Source organism: Pleuronectes platessa, chromosome 13 (genome assembly GCF_947347685.1).
Source record: "Pleuronectes platessa chromosome 13, fPlePla1.1, whole genome shotgun sequence".
Lineage (NCBI taxonomy): Eukaryota > Metazoa > Chordata > Actinopteri > Pleuronectiformes > Pleuronectidae > Pleuronectes > Pleuronectes platessa.
Genome location: NC_070638.1, coordinates 14,287,194 through 14,311,913, shown reverse-complemented (window position 1 = coordinate 14,311,913; position 24,720 = coordinate 14,287,194). Strand labels below are relative to the sequence as shown.

At 45.5% G+C, this 24,720-nt stretch overlaps 2 protein-coding genes across 3 annotated transcripts in view; one reads left to right on the top strand and one right to left on the bottom strand.

The window, feature by feature from the left end:
• Positions 1 to 875: 875 nt before the first annotated feature.
• On the top strand, positions 876 to 20,841 carry LOC128455183 (mitogen-activated protein kinase kinase kinase 7). 2 transcript variants are annotated; one of them, XM_053438859.1, is made up of 11 exons: positions 876 to 1,342; positions 3,353 to 3,440; positions 4,751 to 4,852; positions 5,394 to 5,459; positions 5,574 to 5,602; positions 6,607 to 6,744; positions 6,909 to 6,995; positions 16,990 to 17,064; positions 17,190 to 17,296; positions 18,984 to 19,164; positions 19,260 to 20,841. In XM_053438859.1, exons 1-11 carry the CDS (start codon positions 1,184 to 1,186, stop codon positions 20,286 to 20,288), a joined length of 2,061 nt encoding a protein of 686 aa, XP_053294834.1. In that variant the 5' UTR covers positions 876 to 1,183; the 3' UTR covers positions 20,289 to 20,841. The 2 variants fall into 2 exon arrangements, with proteins under 2 accessions (XP_053294834.1, XP_053294833.1); XM_053438858.1 differs by having other exon boundaries at positions 19,257 to 20,841.
• A 121-nt stretch (positions 20,842 to 20,962) lies between these two features.
• Positions 20,963 to 24,720, bottom strand: part of dnah9l (dynein, axonemal, heavy polypeptide 9 like) — a 40,942-nt gene continuing 37,184 nt past the window's right edge. Inside the window, exons 82-89 of the mRNA XM_053438820.1 lie at positions 24,538 to 24,657; positions 23,931 to 23,990; positions 23,311 to 23,493; positions 22,980 to 23,162; positions 21,896 to 22,011; positions 21,697 to 21,809; positions 21,282 to 21,422; positions 20,963 to 21,210 (exon numbers count right to left, since the gene is read on the bottom strand). Coding sequence (XP_053294795.1) covers positions 20,963 to 21,210; positions 21,282 to 21,422; positions 21,697 to 21,809; positions 21,896 to 22,011; positions 22,980 to 23,162; positions 23,311 to 23,493; positions 23,931 to 23,990; positions 24,538 to 24,657 — 1,164 coding nt within the window. The remainder of the gene's footprint in view (positions 21,211 to 21,281; positions 21,423 to 21,696; positions 21,810 to 21,895; positions 22,012 to 22,979; positions 23,163 to 23,310; positions 23,494 to 23,930; positions 23,991 to 24,537; positions 24,658 to 24,720) is intronic.

The following is a 24,720-nucleotide window of genomic DNA, read 5'->3' as shown; positions in this document are numbered from 1 at the left end:
CTTACTGCTTTTGTGCACACTTAACATGCACGTGTAGGCCTCCCACAGCAAAACATCTCAAATGTGGGATCACTACAACCTTCTGTAGTGGGGTGGTGTCTTCCTTATGTTTGCATTCCAAGCAGCAGGACTCATTAATTGATCAATTCATGTTTTTCCACTCCATCAAACGCTTCTATCCTCTAAGGGGTAACAGCCTTCAGCCTTTTAGTCACGCTGCTTGTTTTTACTCAGTGAATCATGATCAAGTCTACTTTTGTTTTACTGTCAACAAACAGAAAGTCGTCATAACTTCCCAAAGCTGATCTCACCTGTCCCTGCACGCAGTGATATCACCATGGCCGTCCTGCGTAATGATGTCACTGGGTCATTCCTGTTGGGTTGAGTAACACGCACCGTCCCAGTCTGGCTGCACTGGTGTGTGTGTGTGTGAGAGAGAGAGATGGATTTAGGTTTATGTGACAGTCCTTGTTTCTGATTGATTTACTATGTCTGAGGCCACAGGTTAGAGCTGTATATCTGTATCTTTCTGTGCGTGTGTGTGTGTGTGTGTGTGTGTGTGTGTGTGTGTGTGTGTGTGTGTGTGTGTGTGGTGTATGGGGGATCTTAATATAGCCACAGTTATCCAGGAAGGAGGAATGCCCTGCATGCCAGTGACCATATTTGAACAGTGTCTGCTACAGGCCGACTGCACTGACTGCAAACCGTAACTTACACACACTCAAACACTCACCTCCCCTTCATCCGCACGCTGTGTGTGTGTGTGTGTGTGTGTGTGTGTGTGTGTGTGTGTGTGTGTGTGTTCCTAATCTGTACTGTAGTTCCACTGGACCACCACTACCGGGCAATGTAATACCTTGTCTAGTAGTGACAGAGGGGCTTCGACTTTTCCTGACTCACGGGGGAGCAAACTTCTCTCTCTCTCTTTTCCAGCACTTTCTGCTTTCTTCCCTCTGGCAATCTCTCGTGCTGACTGACAACATCCACTCCGACGCTGCCGAGGAAACTACTCCACTTCTCTTTATTCATCATCCTTCACTCTCTCCATACTGATCCGTGAATTGTATATATATTTATATACTTTTGGAGCAGCAGCAGCGGCTGAGGGCTTGAGCTTCTGGGCTCTCTCTCTCTGTGTGTGTGGGTGTATGTGTGGGTGCATGTGTGTGTGAGTCAGTATGCCATGTCGTCCCCTGGCTCGTCGTTTGTGCAGATAAAGCATGAGGACCTGCTCTTCTATGAGAACTGTGGAGGAGGTAGCTTTGGGAGCGTCTACAGAGCCCTGTGGATTTCCCAGGACAAGGAGGTGGCCGTGAAGAAGCTCCTGAAGATTGACAAAGAGGTGAGGGACACACACACACATACACACACACTCACACACAATATGAATATCCACATCACTGCTCTTATCATGAATCAGTTTCCAATAATTTCCCAGGTTCTCTTTGAACTCGTACACCCACAGGCCTCCTCCTCCTCCTCCCCTGCCTGCCTGCCGTTGAACATGTGTTTATCTTAAACATACCACTCTTTGACTCACCCCACCTCCTCCTGCTCTTTTGTGGATGGAGCACTTTTATTTATGCGAGGGCGAGGTGTGTGGTCACCTGGGGGGGGCTTGAATACCTGGCAGGCCGGGCCGGGCTGGGCCAGGCCGGGTGATTCTCTGTGGAGTGCGAGCCCCTCGATGGTGATCCAAACAAAATTTCCTTCCATGTTATTAATACTGAGGTGGTGGTGGAGTGGTGGAGCAAGTTCACAGGCCGGTGTCAGGAGGATTAAGGGCGACCTGTGGGGGAATCGATCATGTTACAGTTACTCTTGTGGCAGCAGGTTTCAGAAAGGATTCAGATATAACACACACTATTGACATTTTTTTAATATATGCACTTGTATATATATATATATGTGTGTGTCACACGTGGAGGGTTGACATAACATTTTATTTCTCGTCTGATTTATTTCTCTCTCACTCACATCCTCACACAAACACATGCAGGGTGAGCAGGCCATTTAAACTGTATGTGTGCACTTTTAATGTAAATACAGACTGATGGATCAGGGGAGAAACTGTCTGTTCGATGCCACACCGCTTTTAAACACACTCACCTTAAATGTTTCGTCTGATTATTTACACAAACAGCAGTGGAAGAAGTATTCATGTATTTATTTAAGTTTTAATAGATACACAGCACAATATTTACTCAATTAAAATTCAAGTTGAATGTTTACTTAAGTGCAGAAGAATCAAAATGTAAAAGTGCATATTATGCTAAATGATATCTGTGTTATATTATTGGATTATTAATAAGGATCTATTATAGTAAGAAATATCTTGTTCATCTCATTTGAAGTACAGTATTTTAAACAATAACGTAAAAACATAATCAGTTTATAAATTATTATGATTTTATGTTAACTCTGAAAAGTATGTAGCCAGATATAAAGTGTAAATTCTGAACTCTAAGATCAGATCAGCATGATTCCATGCTGAGGATATTCACTAGTTAAAGCAGCCGATGGTTAAAAGAACAAGTGAACGTATAAAATAGAATAAAATCAGGCAATAAAACATAAAAAATATAGAGATGAGTACATGAAGTAGACCCTCCACTACAGTACAATATAATATATATACAATATTATGGACCAAATAAAAGTGCAGTGGCACAGGATGATTGCACGATGAGCTTTGTATGACACAGTATATTTATAAGTGCACTGATTTAACTGATATGTATGTGACAGGTATAGTATACTATATATATATATGAATATATATATATATATGAAATGTATATAGGTTTAAAATACCTTAAAATAGTACTGAAATTAGGTGTTTGTGTGCTTCAAGGTTACTTACCACTACTGTATTCACACATAAAACTGCACATGCACACAAACTGATGTTTGTACACTGATAAAATACATGTTGAAGAATTGATAATTAAACAAAATTGCTCTTTGGAAGAAAAATCATTTATTCAGAAACTATTAACGTTGCCTTAATGTGACATAAAATGGATGTTATGTTAAGCAGCAGTTTGCATATTCCACATATCTAAAGGTTATGACCTGGAGTACTTGTCACTCAGATGTTTGTCGCGGCAGCGTGAATGTTCTTTGTTTGGAGACTCGACCCGTTGTATGACAGAGGCTCAGACAACAGCTCGACGTCCCACACACGCCATCAGAATCTAGTTTACACCTTTAGGTTTCCAGCCAATCAGGGGTGATTATTCTCTTATAGGTCGTGTTTCATTACCAGTTTCAGATATTAGGAAACTAAAGTTGTCTGCTAATAAAGTTGTGCATATGCCTGTGCTTCTCTTTCTCCCGTCTCCTCGTCCAGGCCGAGATTCTCAGTGTCCTGAGTCATAAAAACATCATTCAGTTTTATGGAGCTGTACTGGAATCTCCCAACTATGGCATCGTCACAGGTCAGAACCCGTGTGTGTGTGTGTGTCTGTGTGTGTGTGACCCATACATCCTTTCAAATGTTCTCACAAGGACGTACAATCTGAACATATGGTTGTTAAATCTCTCTCTTCATTCAGGACAAAGGTTATCTTCTGAAATTATTATCCGTAGGCTTAAGGCCTCACGTAAATACTCAACATTAGGTCGGGTTAGGCTTTGGCCAAACTGTTCTTTCCTGTAAAAATAGGGCTAGGGTTAGGGTTTAGTGTGTATGTGTGTGTGTGTGTGTATAACTATATTAGTTTGTATTTGATCCTTGACGGACCACTTACACACACACGTTAGCACATGCTCAGATGGCAGAGCAGTGTTTATTTGTGTGTTTTGAAGTATGGGTGTGTACTCTAATGGCTGCTTGGTGCTGTGTCTCCTGGCAGGACATTTGTAACTGAGACCAGCATGTTTGGATGTGGTAATAAGCCTGGACAAAGTCATATGGTCACGACACAGCACCGACACAGAGCTGCAGACTGGTTGTAGGTGTTGATGCAGTTGAACATGAAGTACAAAGCTTACAAAATACAAAAGTAGACAAATATAAAAAACTACAGTCAAAATAAATGACAGGAGGTGGATTATCATCCCAGTGAAATTGTAAATTGTAACATTAAGTCATTTAAAAGTAAGATTTCTCTTTCTCTACTCACTGGACGACACAGGCCTTTCATTGGACAGTTTCCTTTCCAGAATAATCTGCATATACATCATAAACTGTTTATATAGTATGACGATGCCTCTCCACTTCCTCCCACGATCCAAAAATGAAACCAAATATCCCAGATACAAACGCCGCCATCTTACACATTTGGCACCAGAGTCTCGAGTCAGTCTAACCTGTCAATCGTGATGTTTTACTCTGTTTTTATAGCATTTAATAACCAATTAAAACCAAACTTGCTCACTGTTTCTACATTTATTCTTAGAATAGTCAGTGTTTCAAGATGTGGCAGGTGAAACATAGTCAACCATGTAATCTACTGGGTGTAAAGAAAAGGCAAAGTGCCTGTATTTGTATAGTGTTTTCTGGTCTTAATGACTCAAAGCACTTTACATTATACATCACATTCACATATTCACACACATTCACTTGTCTATGCTGCACTTTTCCATCACACATCATTTACACTGACGGAACAGTGTTCCACCTTGTTAGTGGACGACCCTCTCTTCCTCCTGAACCACATCTGCCCATGAAAATGTGTTTGTGAATCTGAAACACTTTCAATAACTGTTCTCTGATATTAACCTCTGTTTCTGTGTGAGCTTACAGAATATGCCAGCGGGGGGTCTCTGTACGAGTACCTCTCCAGTGAGCAGAGCGAGGAGATGGACATGGAGCAGATCATGACATGGGCCATACAGATAGCCAAAGGTACAGCTGAGGGAATAAGACAAAGTAAATGTCCTTATGTCAGGCTTGTATCTCCTGGTGGCAAAAGTCCAGCAGTTTAGAGGTGCGATCACCAGGGTACAAGAGGTTTACTCAGCTTTTCACTTTATTTATAATAAGTGACACTACATTTTGTCATTCACTGCAACAAGTTACTTAATAAATGAATGAATTAGATAAAGATCTTTGTAAAGTATTTCTGCACATGTATGTGTTTTTGGCCTCTGATATAATGTTAGAAATAAGATTTTCACACTTGGAAGTAAAATAAATAAATAGGTAAGCTAGCAAATCACACCGGTGCCGATTAATTAAGAGGATGGATATTTTCATTTTTAGGTAATTGAACAGATGTAAGTCACAAAGACTATCTGTAATTTGATTGACAAAAAGCAAGTTGAAAGCTGAGCCCAAAATATGCAAATTTGACATTTTACAATCAAACTACTGCCAAATCTTATCACCACAAAATAAATTTTAAATTATAAACCCCCTAACATAATAAACTTTGTCTTTCCTTCAGGGATACATTACCTCCACGCAGAAGCTCCAGTCAAAGTCATTCACAGAGACCTCAAGTCACGGAACGGTAACATTAACAACACTTTCTTTTTAACCTCTGAACATGAGATCATTGTGTCATCTGTCTGTTGTACAATAATAAGTAATGTCCCATGGATTTGACTGGATTCTCTCTTTACAGTGGTGATGACAGCAGACAAAGACCTGAAGGTTTGTAACAATGATCATATTTATGAACACTTATCACCACATATCAGTAATGTTCTGAACAACCTTTGACTTATTGCACATCTTTTCATTGAGCATCATCTGATAATTTATTTACATTTATACATTTCACTTTATTGTGTATATTGCCTTCTCACTTATTGCTCATATACTTAAAGTTTCTGTCCATTCTTCCCTCTGGTTTTATGCCTCAGCGGCCGGATGCATTATGTTTTTGGGGTTGTCCGTCCGTCCCATTCCCCTGAACACGATATCTCAAGAATGCCTTAAGGGAATTCCTTCAAATTTGGTACAAATATTCACTTAGACTGAAGGAGGAACTGATAAGATTTTGATGGTCAAGGTTTACTGTGATTGTGAATGTTATATCTCTGGAGCGCCTTGAGGAAAGTCTTTTGTTAGCCAAAGGTCAAAGGTCAAAATGATATATGTTATTTCTTGAACATGATATCTTAGATCAGCTTGAGGGAAGCTCTTCACATATGGTACATACAGATGAACTGTTTTGGTCATGTGACCTTGCGTAGTTTTGATCACAATACAGCAGGACTGCCTGTAGGGAGTTTCTTTGCATCTGGTACAATTCACTTGGACTTACTGATTAACTGATTTGATTTTGTTGGTCAAAGGTCAGAGGTCACGGTGGCCTCAAAAAAGCTCAGAAAAATTATTTCTCCGACGTTTAATCGGTTCTCACTTGGACTCAAAGATAAAGTGACAACGTTATAATGGTCAAGGGTCAAAGGTCACAGTACCCTTATATGAATCTGGGGGGGAAGAATGTAGAAATATGTACAAGGAAACTGCAGAGGCATACAACTGCAGCGTGGTTATTCTAGTCTATTAAGAATAGAAACAATAAAGCAAATTCCTTGGATGTTGAAAATCTACTTGGCAGTAAATCTGGTTCTGAATGGGGTTCATTCATTTTCGGCTCTTATTCTTATTTGTCCTAAGTGTTCTCGTCCTCTCTGTTGGAATTTCAGATTTGTGATTTCGGGGCCTCTAAGTTCCTCTCCCACACCACCCACATGACCGTGGTGGGCACGTTCCCCTGGATGGCTCCTGAGGTCATTCAGAGCCTGCCTGTGTCCGAGACCTGCGACACCTACTCCTACGGCGTGGTGAGTGCTCCTTAAATGTTTGTTTTGTACGGCCGGGAATGAAACTTCTCTACTTAGATGTCATTAGAACTATTAAAGGAAACAAGCAAACAAACAAACCCTATATGTGGCTCAAAGTGCTTGTGTGTGTTTGAATGAACCACCACAGTCTGCTCTGTGATCAGGTGCTGTGGGAGATGCTGACTCGGGAGGTTCCTTTCAAAGGCTTCGAAGGGCTGCAGGTTGCATGGCTGGTGGTGGAAAAACAAGAGGTAACACACACAAACACAGTCTCACACACAGACAAGGCAGACAGATGCACACAAACACAAAAACACACAAAGGGAGCACACCTTTCTGAAAACCCTGGTCTAGACCCACCAGAGCTGGGGAAGGCTGGGGGAACAATGCGATGCTCTCATGGTTTCCACTGTGAGGCTGGTGAGGCTGAGGCTGGGTATTTTTAGGCCTGATGTCAGTTCTCTGCTCTTGTAAGGCCTGGATACACAGCAGTGGAGCTCGGCCAGACCCCCCCCCCCCCGCCTAAAGCCTTTACGAGAGAGAGAGAGAGAGGAGAAAGAAGAAAGGCTGAAACCATAGGAGGTTTGATTCACAAGGTTTATGGCTGGTGGGGGGGTTGCATGTGTTTCAGTTATTGACGCGCCCGAATCCCCTCCGACAGCCACACACACCCTCACATCGCGGGGAAACAAACAACTCTGAGAACATGAATCCTGCGTAGCTGCTGGCTAATCTCCAAAATACTCTCCCTAAATAACTCACTGTCTCTCGCCCTCTCTTTCCCTCTCCCAGTCTCCCTCTGATTTTCCCCTTCGCTGCGATACCTCTTCCTGACCCTCCGACTTGCCCTCTCTCCACTCGCGGCCTGTGATATTTTAGGATTAATCCCCACAGAAAACTGTTTCCACTTGCACTGTGGGCCGTCTGGCCACATTCAGACCTGAAGCGATAGTCATGGGATCTCAGGGCGGGGACAGGATCTCAGTGGCCTGAAATTTGACAGAAAGATGAGAAACTTTTATATTCTCCTATTTTATGTCAATCTGAGAAAAGGATACATTTTAAATTCCAAAACTGATCAACGTTAAACACAATTTAATGATAAAAACCCATTAAACATGTTTGTAACAGTCTCCAAGACATATGTTGTTGTTGTCCCCCTCCCCTGCAATAGTGGTTGTGTTAAAGGCCATGAAATAATTTGTTTCTACATGAAAAAAACATTTCCTGACAAACTTAGAAAAGTCAAGATTATTCTTTATTAGACGTTTTTGTACATGTAGTTTTGTGAAACTATGCTCTTATCATTGGTTTGAAGTGTGTGGGGCACATTGAGTTTCCTCTCAGTGTAGCGGTTGTGTACTCTCTCGTTGCGTTGTGTGATTGAGACCACGATGGGACCATTGGCAGCCAGCCGTTTATTCTGGTGGAATATTTAACATGGGAAATGCTCTTTGAGAACCCTCACAATGGCAGCCTCTCCCAGCCGGGATATACACAGACTGAGCATTTACATGAAAATAAATATCACATTAAACAAATGACTCACAAAATATTTGAATGGGCGTTTGGTGACATACCTGGTGGAATATTTAACATGGGAAATGCTCTTTGAGAACCCTCACAATGGCAGCCTAACATGGGAGAAAGACAAGCTGAAGTACACTTTCATGTCGAAGTCGACGCTAGCTAAGTAGCTACGACCAAAGCTAATGGTAGCCAAGCTAGCGATCCTAAGACTAAAGTCCATTTAAAAGTAATTACAGATTCCAAGCAACACAATATATATGTACAAGCAACCAAGTATTAATACAGTATTATGTACATTTAGACTCCCGTAATACATCGCCAAAGTGTGGATTCATGTTTAACTGCTCTGACTACCTACCTCTCCCAGCCGGGATATACACAGACTGAGGAGAGGAGGCAGCAATGTAAAATACAACCCCCGCATTCCGCTAGAGGGAGCTCTAGCACTCCAACCAAGGCTCCCACTACCACAGCCAGCGCAAGGATCTCGCTGGCAATGGCAAGTGGGAAGCATTAACCCTGCTACATTCCCCTCTACTGATTTCCACTTGCCCATCCAAAGAACAACCATACAAGTGCTGTGAGAACCCCTGAAACAAACCAAATCAGGCACAGTAAACAACATACAAATACACAGTGAATAACAAAACAAAAATTCAGTACTGTTCATACTACAGATATCAAGCATTCCAGTCATTGACCATCCCTGAAGAATTAGAATGAGGAAGGCTGCAAAGCCTCCCAACACCCATAGGAAAACATGCCCGTCTACATGTTAGGCTACCTGATACCTCATAATTCACACAGTACAGTCGACAACCACCTGGACCCACAACATTCTATGTCACACAGGTCCCTGCACCATTCAGAGCTTTACCCCTTCTGAGGAAGAAAGGAAAAACAACCAAAAAAAAAAAAAAAAAAAAAAACGGCACTTTAATATACACAAAAATAAATAAATAAAATAAAATAAATAAAATCAAAAAAAAAAAAAAATTCAAAATCCATAAACCTTAGAACCCAGCAAAAACTCTCTGGTGCATATTTTGGATGAGCCTGACCACAGGTCTAATAATCCTCCCACCTCTAGATCTCACACCTAGCATTATATCACTGCCAGCAGTATCGGGCTGAGGATGCTGTACCCTGTCTACAGTCAGGGAACCTTCAACAGAAGACTGCAAAACAGGTGCTGACACAGGGTTAAGTCGCAAGTCAGTCTGGTCCGAAGGACAGTCAACGTCAGCCGTCAAGTCAGGTGGAACTGTCCAATCGTCTGCATCCCCAGGTAAGTCACAGGAGGTAGTCTGGGCCGGAGGGTCAACATCCTCCTCCAGGTCAAGAGGTGCATCACAAGAGACAGTCCGAACAGGTCCGTCAGCCAACAAGGCATCCAGCGGATCTCCATTAGAGTCTGGGAGTCGTGAGATCCAAGAAACAGTCCTGTCCTCTGAATCACTATCAGGCAGGACGGCAGAACCCACATCACCATCCGGAAAGGAATCATCTGTAGCAAAGTCACTCACACAGGAACCGTCATTTTCGGACCCAGGTGGGATAGGCAAGAAGTTGACAGGCATTATCAAATTTCTATGAACCACCTTCTCTCGATCCGTTGTACAGTTCTTGATCCTGAAGGTGTGTGTGTTTTCGTGTTTCTCCACAACAGTGTGCAGGTGACTGTCCCAGCGATCAGCCAACTTTCTCTTCCCACGCTCTCCTTTGTTGGCTAAAAGAACCCTGTCTCCAACTTCCACAGCCGCGCCCCTGAACTTCCTGTTGTATATGGCAGCTTGTCTCTGCTGCTGTTTAGTAGAGGAGGTCTGAGCGATTTTTATGGCCTCTGCCAGATCATGCCTGAGACCCTGCACATAGGCGCCATAATCCACCAGCAGATCATCCTGAAGGACAGACCCAAACAACAGGTCGACTGGCAGCCTGGGCGTCCGCCCAAACATCAGCTGAAATGGAGCAAACCCTGTGGTCTCGTGCACTGTAGCATTATAGGCGAAGGTGAGAGATTTCAGATGCTGCGGCCACCTGTGCTTGGCCTTGGGCGGCAAGGCTCTTATCATTCCACCAAGGGTGCGATTGAATCTCTCAACAGCTCCATTGCCCATGGGGTGGTACGGGGTGGTGCGCGATTTCTGGACACCAGCAGCAATGAGCATCTCGGCTATAAGACTGCTTTCGAAGTTGGCACCCTGGTCCGAATGTATGCGCTCAGGAAAGCCGTATACACAGAAGAAGTTGTTCCAAAGTTGATTTGCAACAGCTTTTGCTGACTGGTTTGGACAGAGGTATGCCTGAGCCAGTTTGGTAAAATGGTCGGTAACCACAAGCACATCAAGTGACTTGTTGGAAGAATCTTCAGCCGACCAAAAGTCAATACAAACCAACTCGAGAGGCCTAGATGTCACTATGCTCTCGAGTGGCGCCCTGCCCTCCGGCTCTGGAGACTTGCTAAAGACACAGCGGCGACAACACCGCACATATTCCTTCACGTCTCTCTCCATGCCTTGCCAGTAGAATCTCTGTCTAGAGAGGTAAAGCGTCCGTCTTTGGCCTTGATGACCAGCTTCATCATGCACACCTCTGAGGACCTCTTCCCTCAGTACCAAGGGTACAACATACTGGTACGTCTTCCGCTTTGTGACAACATCCTTCGAGACACGATAGAGGACGCCTTGTTTGATAGAAAGTTTCTCCCAATGCCTGAGGAGCCTCAAAGTGTCAGCTGGCTCATGCCCACGCTCACGCCTTGATGGACGTCTCTGCCTCTCCACAAAGTGAAGCACCCGACTCAAGCAAGGGTCTGCACGTTGTGAAGCCATCAACGTCTCTTTAGGCAAGGGACGGATGTCGGAATGCTCACGTGGTTGGATGGATTGCACAAGCTGAGGAAGGAGAAAGGCTTGGGGAGGCACATGCTCCTGGCCCAATGACCGCTCTAAGACAGCTGAGACGGCCTGATTGGAAACGGAAGGGCCCAAGGACACTGCCACAGCACTGCTGAGAGATGACATGACTCGCGGATTGCAGGATTGACGGAACGCATCCTGCACACTGTCAAGGTTCAAGGCGTTCGCCTCCTCCATGAGTGCATCATACGGGACCCTGGTGAGACGATGAAGCATACTGGGCTGCACAAAAGGCTCCCGGCTGAGGGCGTCCGCCACAACATTCCTAGGACCGGGGATGTATCTTATTTCAAAGTCGAACGGGGCGAGCTTAGCCACCCATCTCTGTTCACAAGCATCGAGTCTGGACTTACTCAGAATGTAGGTCAACGGATTATTGTCCGTCCATGCCGTAAACGTGTGGCCTCTCAGCCAGTGGCTGAATTTGTCACAGACAGCCCATTTGAGCGCCAGAAACTCCAACCTATGTGCTGGGTAGCGAGACTGGGCATAGTTGAGAGATTTGCTGGCGAATGCAATCGGACGTGCTACATTATCCCCCTCAGTCAGTTGAGATAACACAGCACCCAGACCATTGGAGGAGGCGTCCACCGAGAGCAAAAAGGGCCTGCTGAAGTCTGGGTGAGCCAGAGCAGCATTATCTAGCAAAGCTAGTTTTAGCCTCTTGAAAGCCTCTCCGCATTCCGCTGTCCAGTCAGCAGAGGTAAGTTTCCTTGTTACAGGCGTCTTCCTCTTCCCCTTACTGTAACGTGGCCTCTTGACTCCAGAGGTAAGTGCAAAGAGGGGCTTGCTGATCTTCGAGTAGCCCTCAAAGAATTGCTGGTAGAACCCAACCATGCCAAGGAATGATCTTATCTTGGTGGGAGATGGGACAATGCCGGACTCATCCATCAAGTCTTTCTCGCTGAGATTTACAATGGCCTTGACCTTCTCAGGGTCTGTGGCAATGCCATGTTTGTCAATGATGTGCCCCAAAAACCTCACAGATGGCCGCAGGAGGTGGCACTTTTTGGGGGCTAACTTTAGATTGTGCACCTTCAATCTCTCAAAAACCATTTCTAGCCTCTGCAAAGCTAGCTGTTCGTTAGGAGCAAAAACCAAAATGTCATCCAAATAGCAGAGGAGGCTTAAGAAGTTTTGGTCACCAAAGATAGCCATCATCATCCTCATGAATGTTGCCGGGCTGTTACACAGACCCTGCGGAAGTCTGTTGTACTCATAAAGCCCAAATGGGGAGGTGAACGCAGTAAACTTCTTATCCTCCTCGTGTACTTCCACATTGTAGTATCCCGAGGTCAAGTCCATGGTCGAGAAAAATGTATTTCCCCCCAGAGCTGCCAAAGCGTCGGCCTGGTGAGGCAGAGGGTGGGCATCCCTGACGGTACGCGCATTCAGCCAGCGAAAATCCGTGCAGAGACGCAAGTCACCATTCTTTTACCAAACTAGGACAAGCGGCGATGCATACTCACTCGCAGATTTCCTAATGATCTCTCGCTCCTCCATCTCATTCAAAGCCGTTCGAAGCTTGTCATAGTGAGATGGAGCCAGCCGACGATACGGCAGCCTGAAGGGTTTGCTGTCACTCAGGCGGATGCGGTGGACAAACCCTTTGGCTGTACCGCAGTCCATGCTGTGGCGAGAGAAGATGGACTCATACTTTGTCAGTAGATCAACCAGCTTTGCTTTCCAGAATGGAGACAAATCAGCTGAGTCAATGTCAATGTCCTGCAGACCCAAGTCGTGAAGGGCTGACCTACAAGGCCTGGGAATAGAACGCTCAGAGTCAACTGTCAAGCTCTTCTCGCTACCCGTGTCAGTCAGGTCAGTAGTCTTGGCTACATTACATTCAACACTGTCAGTCTCGTCAGTCCTGTACAAATAGTCATTGTCAAAGTCCTCAAGTGCCACACAGGGGGACGCATCAGCAATCTTGCAGTTCCGTCTCAGAGTCACAGGTTTATTGGAGGGGTTGATAATTCTCACTGGGACCCAACCATCGCCCCAGAGCGGCGTCACCAGTCGCCCTACCATGACGGTCCGTGGCACTGTGCGTGACTGACTTGGTTCCACTACCAGTGTGCTTCCAGCAGAGAGGCACACATGACCAGGCAAGCGCCCCCACACTAAGTGTTCTCGCATAGGCTCTAAAGTCACAGCATGCTTCAGCTTGACTGTGCCCACTTTTTCTGGGATTTCACTGCCTCTCCATTTCTCCACAGTGGCCAACAGCTGCAGAAGACCTTCCTCCTTACCAGACGCCTGAGGTGAAAGAGATGCTGTCTCCCCGAAACTCCCAGAGTGTTTAGCCATTCGAATGAGGTGTTTAATAACGTTGCTGCCCAGAATCAGGTCATCACTCTGACCATCCACAATGAGTGTAGGCACGGAGATCTGGCAGTCATGGACTTTCATCTGCAGCTCGCAAACACCTACAGGACATGTCCTCAACCCTCCACAGCCAATCAGCACAACTGATGTCGGGGCAACAGAGTGAGGGGAAATAACACCTGCGTCCTGCAGCTTTGGAAGTAAGCGTGAGCTCATAGAACAGGCCATTGAACCACTGTCCAACATGGCGCGCACCTCCACAGCATCATGAATCATCACACTAGTGTAGAAAAGATTGTCTTTCGCAGTCAGTCGCTGCGTGTTCTGAAAAATTAAAGTTGAATCACTGTCCGTCGTTGCACAAGCATGTGAAAAAACGGACTGAATATCATCGTCATATGGGGATGCGCCAGCTGACCCTCCACTAGACCCCTCCTCGTGTGGGTCAGCTAGTTTCCCTGCTGTGTGGGTGAACCGGCCAGGGCAGTGGGTGAACCAGGAGCAGGTGGGGCTGAGCAAGTGGCAGCTTGATGCCCAGCAGCATGGCAGCGGAAGCATAGACGTTCGTTCCGACAGTGGGATGCAGTGTCATGGTCGTCGCAGCCACAAATAGCGCATGGCCCCCGAGCCCGGGTGCGACCGACAGGTCCCTGTCTAGACTGCCTGTAACGCTGAGGAGACTCCCGCTGTAACAAACGCTCCAGCAGAGTGACAATATGCCCAAGAACGTGACTCTCACCTGACGCCGGCCCACCGGTCATGGCAGGTTGGGCAGTAGGAGTCACTGCAGTCTGCACGTGACTATGCACAGCATCAACAGCCTGAGAATATTGCAGGTGGTCTGTTGGACGTGCAGCTGAATGGCGCTGCTGAAGACGTTTTTTGTGATGGTGCTCATCAAGCCGTACCTGCACATCCATGGCAGTCCACTCCTCCAGTGGCCTACAGCTGAAGACCAGAGACAGTTCTCGATCAGGACAGTGAGTGATGAACATGACAGTCACTTCCCTAGAGGAGTCATCAATAGTTTTGCCTTGCCTTTTTAGCCCATCCGTAGCTGTGTCGAGTGCCTTGTTAAGCCGGATCCAATAGTCAACAGCACTTTCATTCTCTAAGGGCTTTGTGTCATAGAAGTCAGCTAGAGGCATGAAAGAAGTCACAGACTCACTAAAGTGTTGCTTGAGTATGTCGAAAATGGGCTGAGGACCTAACCGTAAGACCAAACTAGGCTTGCTACGCACCCCCACTCTCACAACATCACGTGCTCTACCCTGTAGCCTGCCCATTACTTCTTCCGCCTGATCACATAACTGAACATCCCTCTTAGTCAGATACAATTTAACACAGTCTTCCCACTCAGAAACCGAAAGTTTGTCAGTCTTGTCCCCCCTGAAGGGATGCGGTTCACTACTATGCTGGCTAACAGTTAGGCTCATCTTAGAGAGATCAGCAATGGTGGAAGGGGCCAAAGTAACATCACCAGTTGGGGCGGGCCTAAGACAAGAGGCAATGTTCTCCCCAATACTAGTCCCTATCTGCTTAACTAAGTCAGTTAATACATGCACAGGGACATGGTCCACATCCCTACCCCCAGAAAATGCAGATGGACCAGCTAACTGATCAGCACTAGAAGAAACGTCACCACCCTCAGCACCATTCACTTTGGCCTGTTGAGGAGTGGATGTCAGGGGCCTCCCCCGAAAACCTCCTCTCTGGAGTGATGGGCTAAACATAAATGTCTGACCCCTGCCTAAAGCAGATAAGTTCAGCTCATCCATCTCCAATGAGCCACAATTTCCCAAAACCCAAAATGTACGGTTGAGCAGTGAAAATAGTAAAGAAATAAAAACACATACACAAGTAATGACACGTCACTGTTCAAATGTGACGTTCAACTCAAAAGCAAAATAAAACAAACAAACAAAAAAAAAAATAAACTAAATTTGCATTATGTGCACGAGAAGGAGAAAGAAAAATAAAATAGAACACAAAAAAATAAAACACATATATCTTTACAAGATGGTCGGCTGTAACTATATCCCTTGGTTCGAATTATTCCTCTCTTGTTTTTTTTTATTACTGAACCTGTCTACTCGAAGCAGCACGGGCGACTCACAGCACGGCCACGTCGTCGGTGCTCACGTGCTACGTGTCGAATGGCGATCCTCAATGGCGCAGCAGACAGGCAGAGAAATCCGGGTCACGGCACCATTTGTAGCGGTTGTGTACTCTCTCGTTGCGTTGTGTGATTGAGACCACGATGGGACCATTGGCAGCCAGCCGTTTATTCTGGTGGAATATTTAACATGGGAAATGCTCTTTGAGAACCCTCACAATGGCAGCCTCTCCCAGCCGGGATATACACAGACTGAGCATTTACATGAAAATAAATATCACATTAAACAAATGACTCACAAAATATTTGAATGGGCGTTTGGTGACATACCTGGTGGAATATTTAACATGGGAAATGCTCTTTGAGAACCCTCACAATGGCAGCCTAACATGGGAGAAAGACAAGCTGAAGTACACTTTCATGTCGAAGTCGACGCTAGCTAAGTAGCTACGACCAAAGCTAATGGTAGCCAAGCTAGCGATCCTAAGACTAAAGTCCATTTAAAAGTAATTACAGATTCCAAGCAACACAATATATATGTACAAGCAACCAAGTATTAATACAGTATTATGTACATTTAGACTCCCGTAATACATCGCCAAAGTGTGGATTCATGTTTAACTGCTCTGACTACCTACCTCTCCCAGCCGGGATATACACAGACTGAGGAGAGGAGGCAGCAATGTAAAATACAACCCCCGCATTCCGCTAGAGGGAGCTCTAGCACTCCAACCAAGGCTCCCACTACCACAGCCAGCGCAAGGATCTCGCTGGCAATGGCAAGTGGGAAGCATTAACCCTGCTACATTAGCACCGAATTTAGCAACATCTTCAACATGTGAGATAAGGGTCCACAGTATTTCCACGGTGATTCATGGATCTAAAGTCAGACACATTTAGGGAACCTACATCTATGAGTGTGTGAAATGTGGTGCAGCTTGATTGACTTTAAGGAGACACTTGGGTCTTTGGCGGATATATGAGCCTTACTGAACTATTCTAGTTCAAAATGAGTTAGAAGCTCTGCAACATTTTCTTATGTTTCCAAACACATTTGATTATCTTGATTAAAGCACCTAAGTTGTTTAACCACACTAGCAGCCTTCGGCACCATTTTAAGTTGACATGAAATCTGGTGCAGATCCTCATTCAGCATGCTGATTTAGAACAAAGTGTCACTGCGACCTCATGGAACAGCAACCAGGACTAATATACTTTTTAGTTTTAAATAAATACTTTAAGTAAACACAGGCTTTAAAAGTCTGTTTATTTTGATATAAAAGAAACTGGTCAGATATCTGTAAAAAGTGAATTTTCCTGCTTCTTGTGTTTGTGTGTCTGCATATCCAGAGACTGACCATCCCCACCAGCTGTCCTGCAAGTTTTGCTGAACTGATGAGGAAATGTTGGCAAGCAGATCCAAAGGTGAAGTAAAAAAGGACACAAATATTATCTTACATAAAATTAAAGTATAGCTCGCTTGTATAAAGATATTAAAAACTAGTATAACGTGTAGTTATTTGGACCTGTGTGCATGCATGTACCTGCAGGAGCGTCCGCAGTTTAAGCAGATGCTGGTAATCCTGGAGGCCATGGCCAACGACAGCAGATTACCGGACCAGTGTAATTCCTTTTTACATAACAAGGACCAGTGGAGGTACAAAAAAACAAACACACACAGAAGTATGTTTGCAGACATACAAATTGAAGCAGTGATTGTGTATGAGAACGAGGAATCAACTCTAATTTCCAAGCTCAATAGAATCACTGCATGCATACACACACTCTGTGGAGTCTAAAGCTCAGGGGAGAAGCTGAATGTGTGACCCTGTGCTCTACTTCAGTCTATAATAAGCTCTCTGGAAAGTGTCCCTGAAAGAGATTCCTCTACTCCACTCTGCCCTCGCTCCGCCACAGGGAGAACCACAGGCGAGGGGGGGGGGGGGGGGGGGGGGGCAGAGGACAAACTGAGTGTGAACCCAAGAAGAGGAGAGAGGGTTCAGGGAGGAACAGAAATGTATTGGGTCTGTGTGAAATCTAAAACACGGAGAATAGAGGGGGGGAAACAAGAGTGGACAGATGACGGGGGGGGGAAGAGAGAGAGAGAGAGAGAGAGAGAGCTAGAGTGAGAGAGAGGGGAAAAAGAGAGAGGGGCGGTGGATGGAGCAGAGGAGAGAAGGTGCAAGATTCTGTGAATATTTAGCATGAGTACAGCGAGACAATCAATTCTCAGTGAAGTTTTGGGTACGGGTGGAAAAGCTTGGACAAGGAGAGGGGGAGGAGGAGGGGGCCGGGGGATGAGGGACAGTGAGGGAGGTGAAGGGGCGGGACGAATGAAGAGGGAGGGACGGCTGAACATAGGAGGAGGTATGGCTGTGTGTCAGATCTCTCATCTATATTTAGTTGCTGTGTGAGAGCTGATTGTGTTTGTGAAAGCAAGCTCTTACACAAGCGCACTGACTCCACCAGTGACCTCCTGTGGCAATAGACAGCACTGCAGTCAAATATTATTCACCTGGTGCCATGCATAACTTCTTAAACACATAAAACTGTATTCAGCAGGAAAAGTAAATTTATTATGTCACACTAATAGCACTGGACACTGCGTGTGTTGGATTTTCAAAGATCAAAAATTTCGTATGCAGTTTTGTTGTTAAACAATAATACATGTCGCCCCATAGTGGATCAGTTATCATAAGAGTGGGTTTGAAAATGAGGTTCATCTGGATACAGTAAATGAAGAAAGTAAATAATGAATAAGGAAGAACTAGGTAAGGTAAGAGGGAATGAAGGAAGGAAGGAAGTTAGGAAGTAAGGACAGAATGAATAGGAAGTAAATAAGGAATGAAGTAAGGAAATAAGGCTGTACAAATTAAGTAAGGGTGTAATTAAGTAAGGAGCTAAGGAACTAAGTGAGAAAGTAAGTTAGGAAGTAAGAAAGTAAAGAAGGAAGGAAGGAGGGAGGGAGGGAAGGAGGGAAGGAGGGAAGCACTACAGGAAGCGAATCTGTAGGGAGAATATTCCATTGTTGAAGAATGAAAGCACGATCACTTTTAGTTTTTAAATCAGGGTCGTGGCTACGACCATTAAGTTCTGATCAGACCTGAGTGACCTGCTGGTTCTGTACAGATGGAGCAGGTCAGCGATGTAAGCAGGGACCTTACCATGCAGTGCTTTATATGTGAAAACAATTATCTTAAAATTAATATGAAATTCGGCAGTCAGTGTAAGCATTTCAATAAAGTACATATTTAAATAATACAATAATACAGTTGCCTTTAGGCAGAACATGCACCCAGCAGCTCATTGACATTCTGTCTGTGCTCTACCTGTAAACACCCCAGGTGTGAAATTGAGTCGACCTTGGAGCGCCTCCGCAAGCTGGAGAGGGAACTTTACTCCAAAGAGAAAGAGCTGGAGGAGCGGGAGAGGAGGCTCCGACTGTGGGAGGAGCGGCTGATGGAGAGGTCCAACATGACGCCCAGTCCAAACTCCTTACTCATGGAGCGCTCCAACATCTCACCAGTGAGTAAATCGGGAATGAAGTATATGTAGAGTCATCCAATAGCTCTTTATGATCTTAACCGTCCTCTCCTTCTCCTCCTTCACCTGACTAGCAGTTCTTCACCCCCATGTCCATCGGCTCCTCTGGTTCTTTCTTCCGCTCGCACTCTCAGGACTCCAACAATACAGGGGTCAGCAGTGCTGGGGTCAGCAGTGCCGGGGTCAGCAGTACCGGGGTCAGCAGCCTCCTCCGAACCCTCAGCAACGGAGACACAGAGAGGGGGAGCAGTGCTGGGGTGGAGAGGGGGATGGGCTCACTCGACAGCGGGAGGCTACACGCCATGCTCAGGGGGTTACAGGGGAGGTTCGGAGAGGAGGTTGACGAGGAAGATGAAGGGACTCTGGAGGAGAAAGGCTGGGGGCAGAGGGAGAGACAAGATAGTGGGAGTCTGGAAGGAGGAAGAGTGCAGGTGACGCTCCGCAGCTTCCCCGGTGGCGTGGTGGAGAGGGAGGAGAGGACCTGGGAGGAGGGGGACAGGGAGAGAGGGGGAATGCAGAGGAGCAGGGTGACGACCATAGTCCGAGGATACTCGGGTGGGTTTGGAGAGGCAGAAGGAGAGAGGGAGAGGGAGGAGATAGAGAAGGAGAAGGAGGGAGTCTGGGAGATAGAACAACTCAATGAGAGAGGGATGGAGGGAGAGATGAAGATTGAAGGAGGACGGCTCCCAACCATGTTCAAGGGTCTCCACGGTGGTCTGGGGGGCTTGGGGGACATGCTCACCTTAGACATGGATGACATGGGGGACATGGAGAAACTGGGGGACATGGACATGAACATGAACATGGGGGACCTGGGGGTGAAGGTGGTGGGTCAAGGAGTCAGGAGTGAGCTGGGGGTCAGGGGTCGCAGGAGTGACATGGGAGTCGTAGTCCAGGGCGTCAGGAGGGGGGACCTCAGCGAGGCCATCAGCCAAAAGATCAGGGGCGAGGTGGGTGTCCTCGGCCACTCGGGGGTGCAGGTGAGCATGCGGTCTTCGTCCAATCAGAACTCTGTGAAGAGCTGCAGTGTGCGGCACGGAACCAAGATTAACATGGCTACTGCTGCCATGGACATGATGGAGCTCGACTGGTCTGACAGTGACTAGGACAAACACACACACACACACACACACACACACACACACACACACACACATACATACAAACACGGAGGCCAAACTAGCATGATCTTGACTTGTCAGCACATACAGTATCTGAACTACAGTAAGTGCACTAGAATCTCCAGTTGAAAACAAGCTGGTACACACACATTTCTATTGTTAGATTTTTTTTATTGAATGGATGAATACTACACCCATGTGTACTGTGAAGTGTGAAGGAGCAAAAAGACAATTCAACGTTGTCTTGTAAAGTTGACGGAATGATTTCACCTGTGTAATTGAATGTGCTATTAGAACTGATGCATAACATACTGTAAGAGGTACAAGTGTTACTGAATAACACACTTGAACGCCGCTCTAATGAGGCAGCACTGTCAGTTGTGTTTTTCCCTTCTGCTTGTAGAGAACCTTGTAGTTTGTCGATTTGATTTGTTCAAAACATGCTTTGACTTTTATCAGTTCTAACTGTGACCTAGCGCGTGACTTTTGTTGGCATTTCTCTGTATATTTTATCATTTTTCAATAAAAAGAAAATAAAGAGATTCGCGTCCTGTGATTTTGCTCTGATAGTGATACAGTTTGCCTCCTCTAGTAAAACGTTTATAATACACCCAGTAAAATAAATCCCTCTTAACCTCTCATTCCCGCCTCCTGAGGTCTCACACACTGAGTAGCAAAGCCACTCCAGCCAGAACCCACTTGGCGGGTCGCTCCTTGGTTTTGAGGCTGAAAGTCCACACATACGTGGGCCCCCTGATCTTGGTCTTGTAGAGGGGACACGCGTAGATGTTCCTGGTCTCGTGGCGGTCATTGGGCACAGCTCGCACTGAGATGACAGGCATGGAAGGGGTCAGTTCCTTCAGACGCGCCTCAGTGATCACCCCGGACTGAATGTCCCATCTTGCACCTGTGGAAACATGTGGGTCAAGAGGAGAGAACTCCTTCAAAATAAAAGGGAAATGAAAGACAGAGTTCTACCTTCCATGTAAAGTCCATACACGTATGCACCCTCTCTGGCTGGCTGGTTAAACTCTTCCTTAAACTTCTTGGTCACGTCCACTGTTAGGTTCACTTTATCCAGGGGCCACTCGTTCTTACGCGCCAGAGATTGCATCACGGCTGAAGAGCATGAACAGGAGGAGAGGACAGAGGATTACTGAGCTCCATCTTCAAGAAATAAAAGATCTAAAACTGTGATATGAAGGAAAAAACCTTGAGATTGTTCAATATATTTGAGAGGCTACAGGTAGAAAAAGTTAAAAAGGAGGAGAACTATAGAAGAACTGAACAATGCAGCTACATTTACTAAGATGCATCTGCATACAAGTTCAGTATGAGTTCGTGCTTTCTTTGTCTTTCTGATCTCTCTCTGTGTGCACAAATATGTGTTTACCTGTGAGAAAAGACTGAGGGTTGAAAAGTCCAGACAACCAGACGACGCAGGGCAGAGACAGATCCTGAGTCCAAGTGTCCAGCTCTTTGCAACGCTGCAACACGTCATTGTACCTGACACACACACACACTTAGATGCATTAGTAAATGCAACACAATACTAATCAAATCAATATTTACACACACACACGTAGACACACCATATAGCCAGGCTGTAGATGGAGGGGTAAGCAAGCTTGGTCCAGGTATCGGGGACATTGTCAAAGAACAAGGCCGCCTGCAGCTTCTCCATCTCAGAGGAGATCGCCAGTTCACCCTGAGACAGACACATGTCACTGTACTATCATCATGAAAACACACCCAGCTAGGGCTACTGCAGCAATGAATCTAAACATCTATTACTCATCATCAATCAGTAAACCACATACAATTTGTGACACTATGTGATGTGGCTGTATCTGTCACGAATTCACCGTCTTATTAATATTTTCAGTTTGTCTGTTAAGTTTTGTTTACTAATTCTCTTCTTTTTCCAGGACTCTGCCACTCCCCTCTTGCTCTGCACCTTCCTCATTCCTCTGATCCCCTCACCGGCTCCACCCACAGACGCACCTGTCTTCCATTCTCTCATTAGTCTCCCCTCTATATCTGCATGCCTGTTCCCCTTGTCCTCTGCCAGATCGTTTAGTGTGTTCGTGCCTAATCCTTCCAGCGTTTACCTCCTGACTCCTTGCCTGCCTGATCTCCATCGTGACCTGTCTGCTTTTCCCCTGGATTCCTCTTCTGCCTGCTCCTTGTCGGTTTTGTTTGCTTCGGACTGACTACCTGGCTCCTGACCCCTGCTCTGTCTACACTGGATTATATCTGGCCTGCTCCTTATTGGATTTGTTTGCATCGGACTGACTACCTGGTATCTGACCCCTGCTCATTCCAATAAACCACAAACATTGCTTATTCCCACTCTGCCTCATTGTCGTTGCTTTTGGGTTCACACCTGCCATTCCTGACAGTATCTGCATTGAATGGAATTTCAAGAATATCAAACTGCTTCAAAAAACTAAAGAAACAAAGAAAACCTCTAACTATCATAGGTTTGTGGAGCCTGTAACTTAATGAACACACAGTAAATGTCCTGCTGCTTTTGCGTGGCTGCATGTAATCATACAAGGGGAACTGTTGATATATAAGGGTACACAAGGCTTTTGGTTCTGATAATTATTGAAATCCCTGTGGTTCAGATAACGGGAGTTATGTGAGATACATATAAATACTGTGTAGACAAACCCTGAGTCCGAGGTCGAGCTCCTTGAGTGAGCGTCGTATCTCAGAGATGAGCATGTTCATGCGCTCACACTCCTGGAAGCAGACCAGGATGTACGGGGAGCGCTCAGCAGTCTTAGAGGTGATGTCGGACATGTTGTACTCTTCTGGCAACTTTTCCAGAACCTCGTCTAAAATAGTTTTCACCTAAAGGCAGTTGAAGTTGTTAGATTATACAATTGAAATCTACTCTTATGTAATACACATATACCAGTGTCTGTATGTGTTTACTAAGAGGCAGAGTTATCTGATAAAACAGAATTACAGTCAAGAAAAAAAAAAATCAAAATCCAACCTTCTCCTCCAGGGTCTGGGAGGCTCCCTCCCCCATCACAGCATCAGGAGACTGCAGCTCCAGCAGAGTGTGAAAGAGACTATCTGATGTCACTGTCAGGAACTCAATTTCTGCATTGGGGTGCAACCCATAATGCACCGGGCTCTCGTGGGGCAGCATCTCATCTATGAAATTATGGTAGCCCTGGAAATTAGATATTTATTATCAATAGATTCCAAAAATGGAATGTTTTGATAACAAAGGATGATGTAAGTCAGGTGGTACACACATTTAAAGATACTGACACACTTTTATCGACACAACATTACACATGTCTCGCTCTACTAGAAGTCAGTTGCCATATTCGATCACATTGTATCTCATTGCAGTTGTCGCAGATGCCGGCACAGTCGATCAACTGGACCGATTTCCAAAAGTTGTGTACGTACCATTAATTTGGTAATTTAAACATAGGGTCCCGGTTGAAAAACACCAGAATTAAGTTTGGAGTGCCAGAGATATGTGGTGTATGAGCTGCCATTGTGGAATTTCAACTTTGAACCTTTATCTATCCAGGGACAGTGACTGAGCTCACTTCACACCAGTTATGTGTTCTCGCTGTCTGTTTCCTGAGACTTTACCTGATAGTCCAGGTTGGAGGGGACGACAAACCCAGGACCCAAAGCAAGCTTCCGATCAAACTGGTAGATGGAAAAGAAAAATCAGATCTCTAACACAGTAAAAAACATGAAATACTCCAAACCTGGGCAGCCAACAGTGCTTGGTCCAACAGTGGTCTAAATGTGGCACGTCTGGTTGCCAGACCCTCCTCAGCTTGTATGTGCAGTTTCTGGCTCAGAAATTGGCAGAACTGTTGCTAACTGGAGCTGATTCTTAACTCAAATTGTCCACAGTGTTAGGGCAAGTGGCCATATTTGCAGCAGAGCCAGGCCGGTTGTCTTGTAAATGGTTCATATTTATCAAGTGCTTTGCTAGTCTTGATAACCGCTCAAAGGGCTTTACAGTACAGTTTGCCATTCACCCATTCACACACACATTCATTCAGTGCATCTATTAGAAGCACTTTTCTTTCTATGAGGGGCGATGTCTATGAGGAGTTCAGCATCTCGCCCAAGGACATCTCAGCATGCAGATGGGGAAGACTGGGATCAAACTGCGGACAACCACTGAACCCCTCAGCCACAGCCGCCCTTGTGCTAGATCACAAACTCGAGCCTTTGTACAGACCTGGTTGGGCTGCATGTATTCTTCCAGGTATGTTCTGCACAGACGTCTGTCCCAGTCATCAGTGATGTGTCCTCCGTACATGATCTCCCCAAACAGATACCTCAGGTCCTCCCATGGCACCTGCATCAACAGTCAGTATGAATCACTGTCAGTAGAATCATCTAATCTTGTTGTGGCACACTA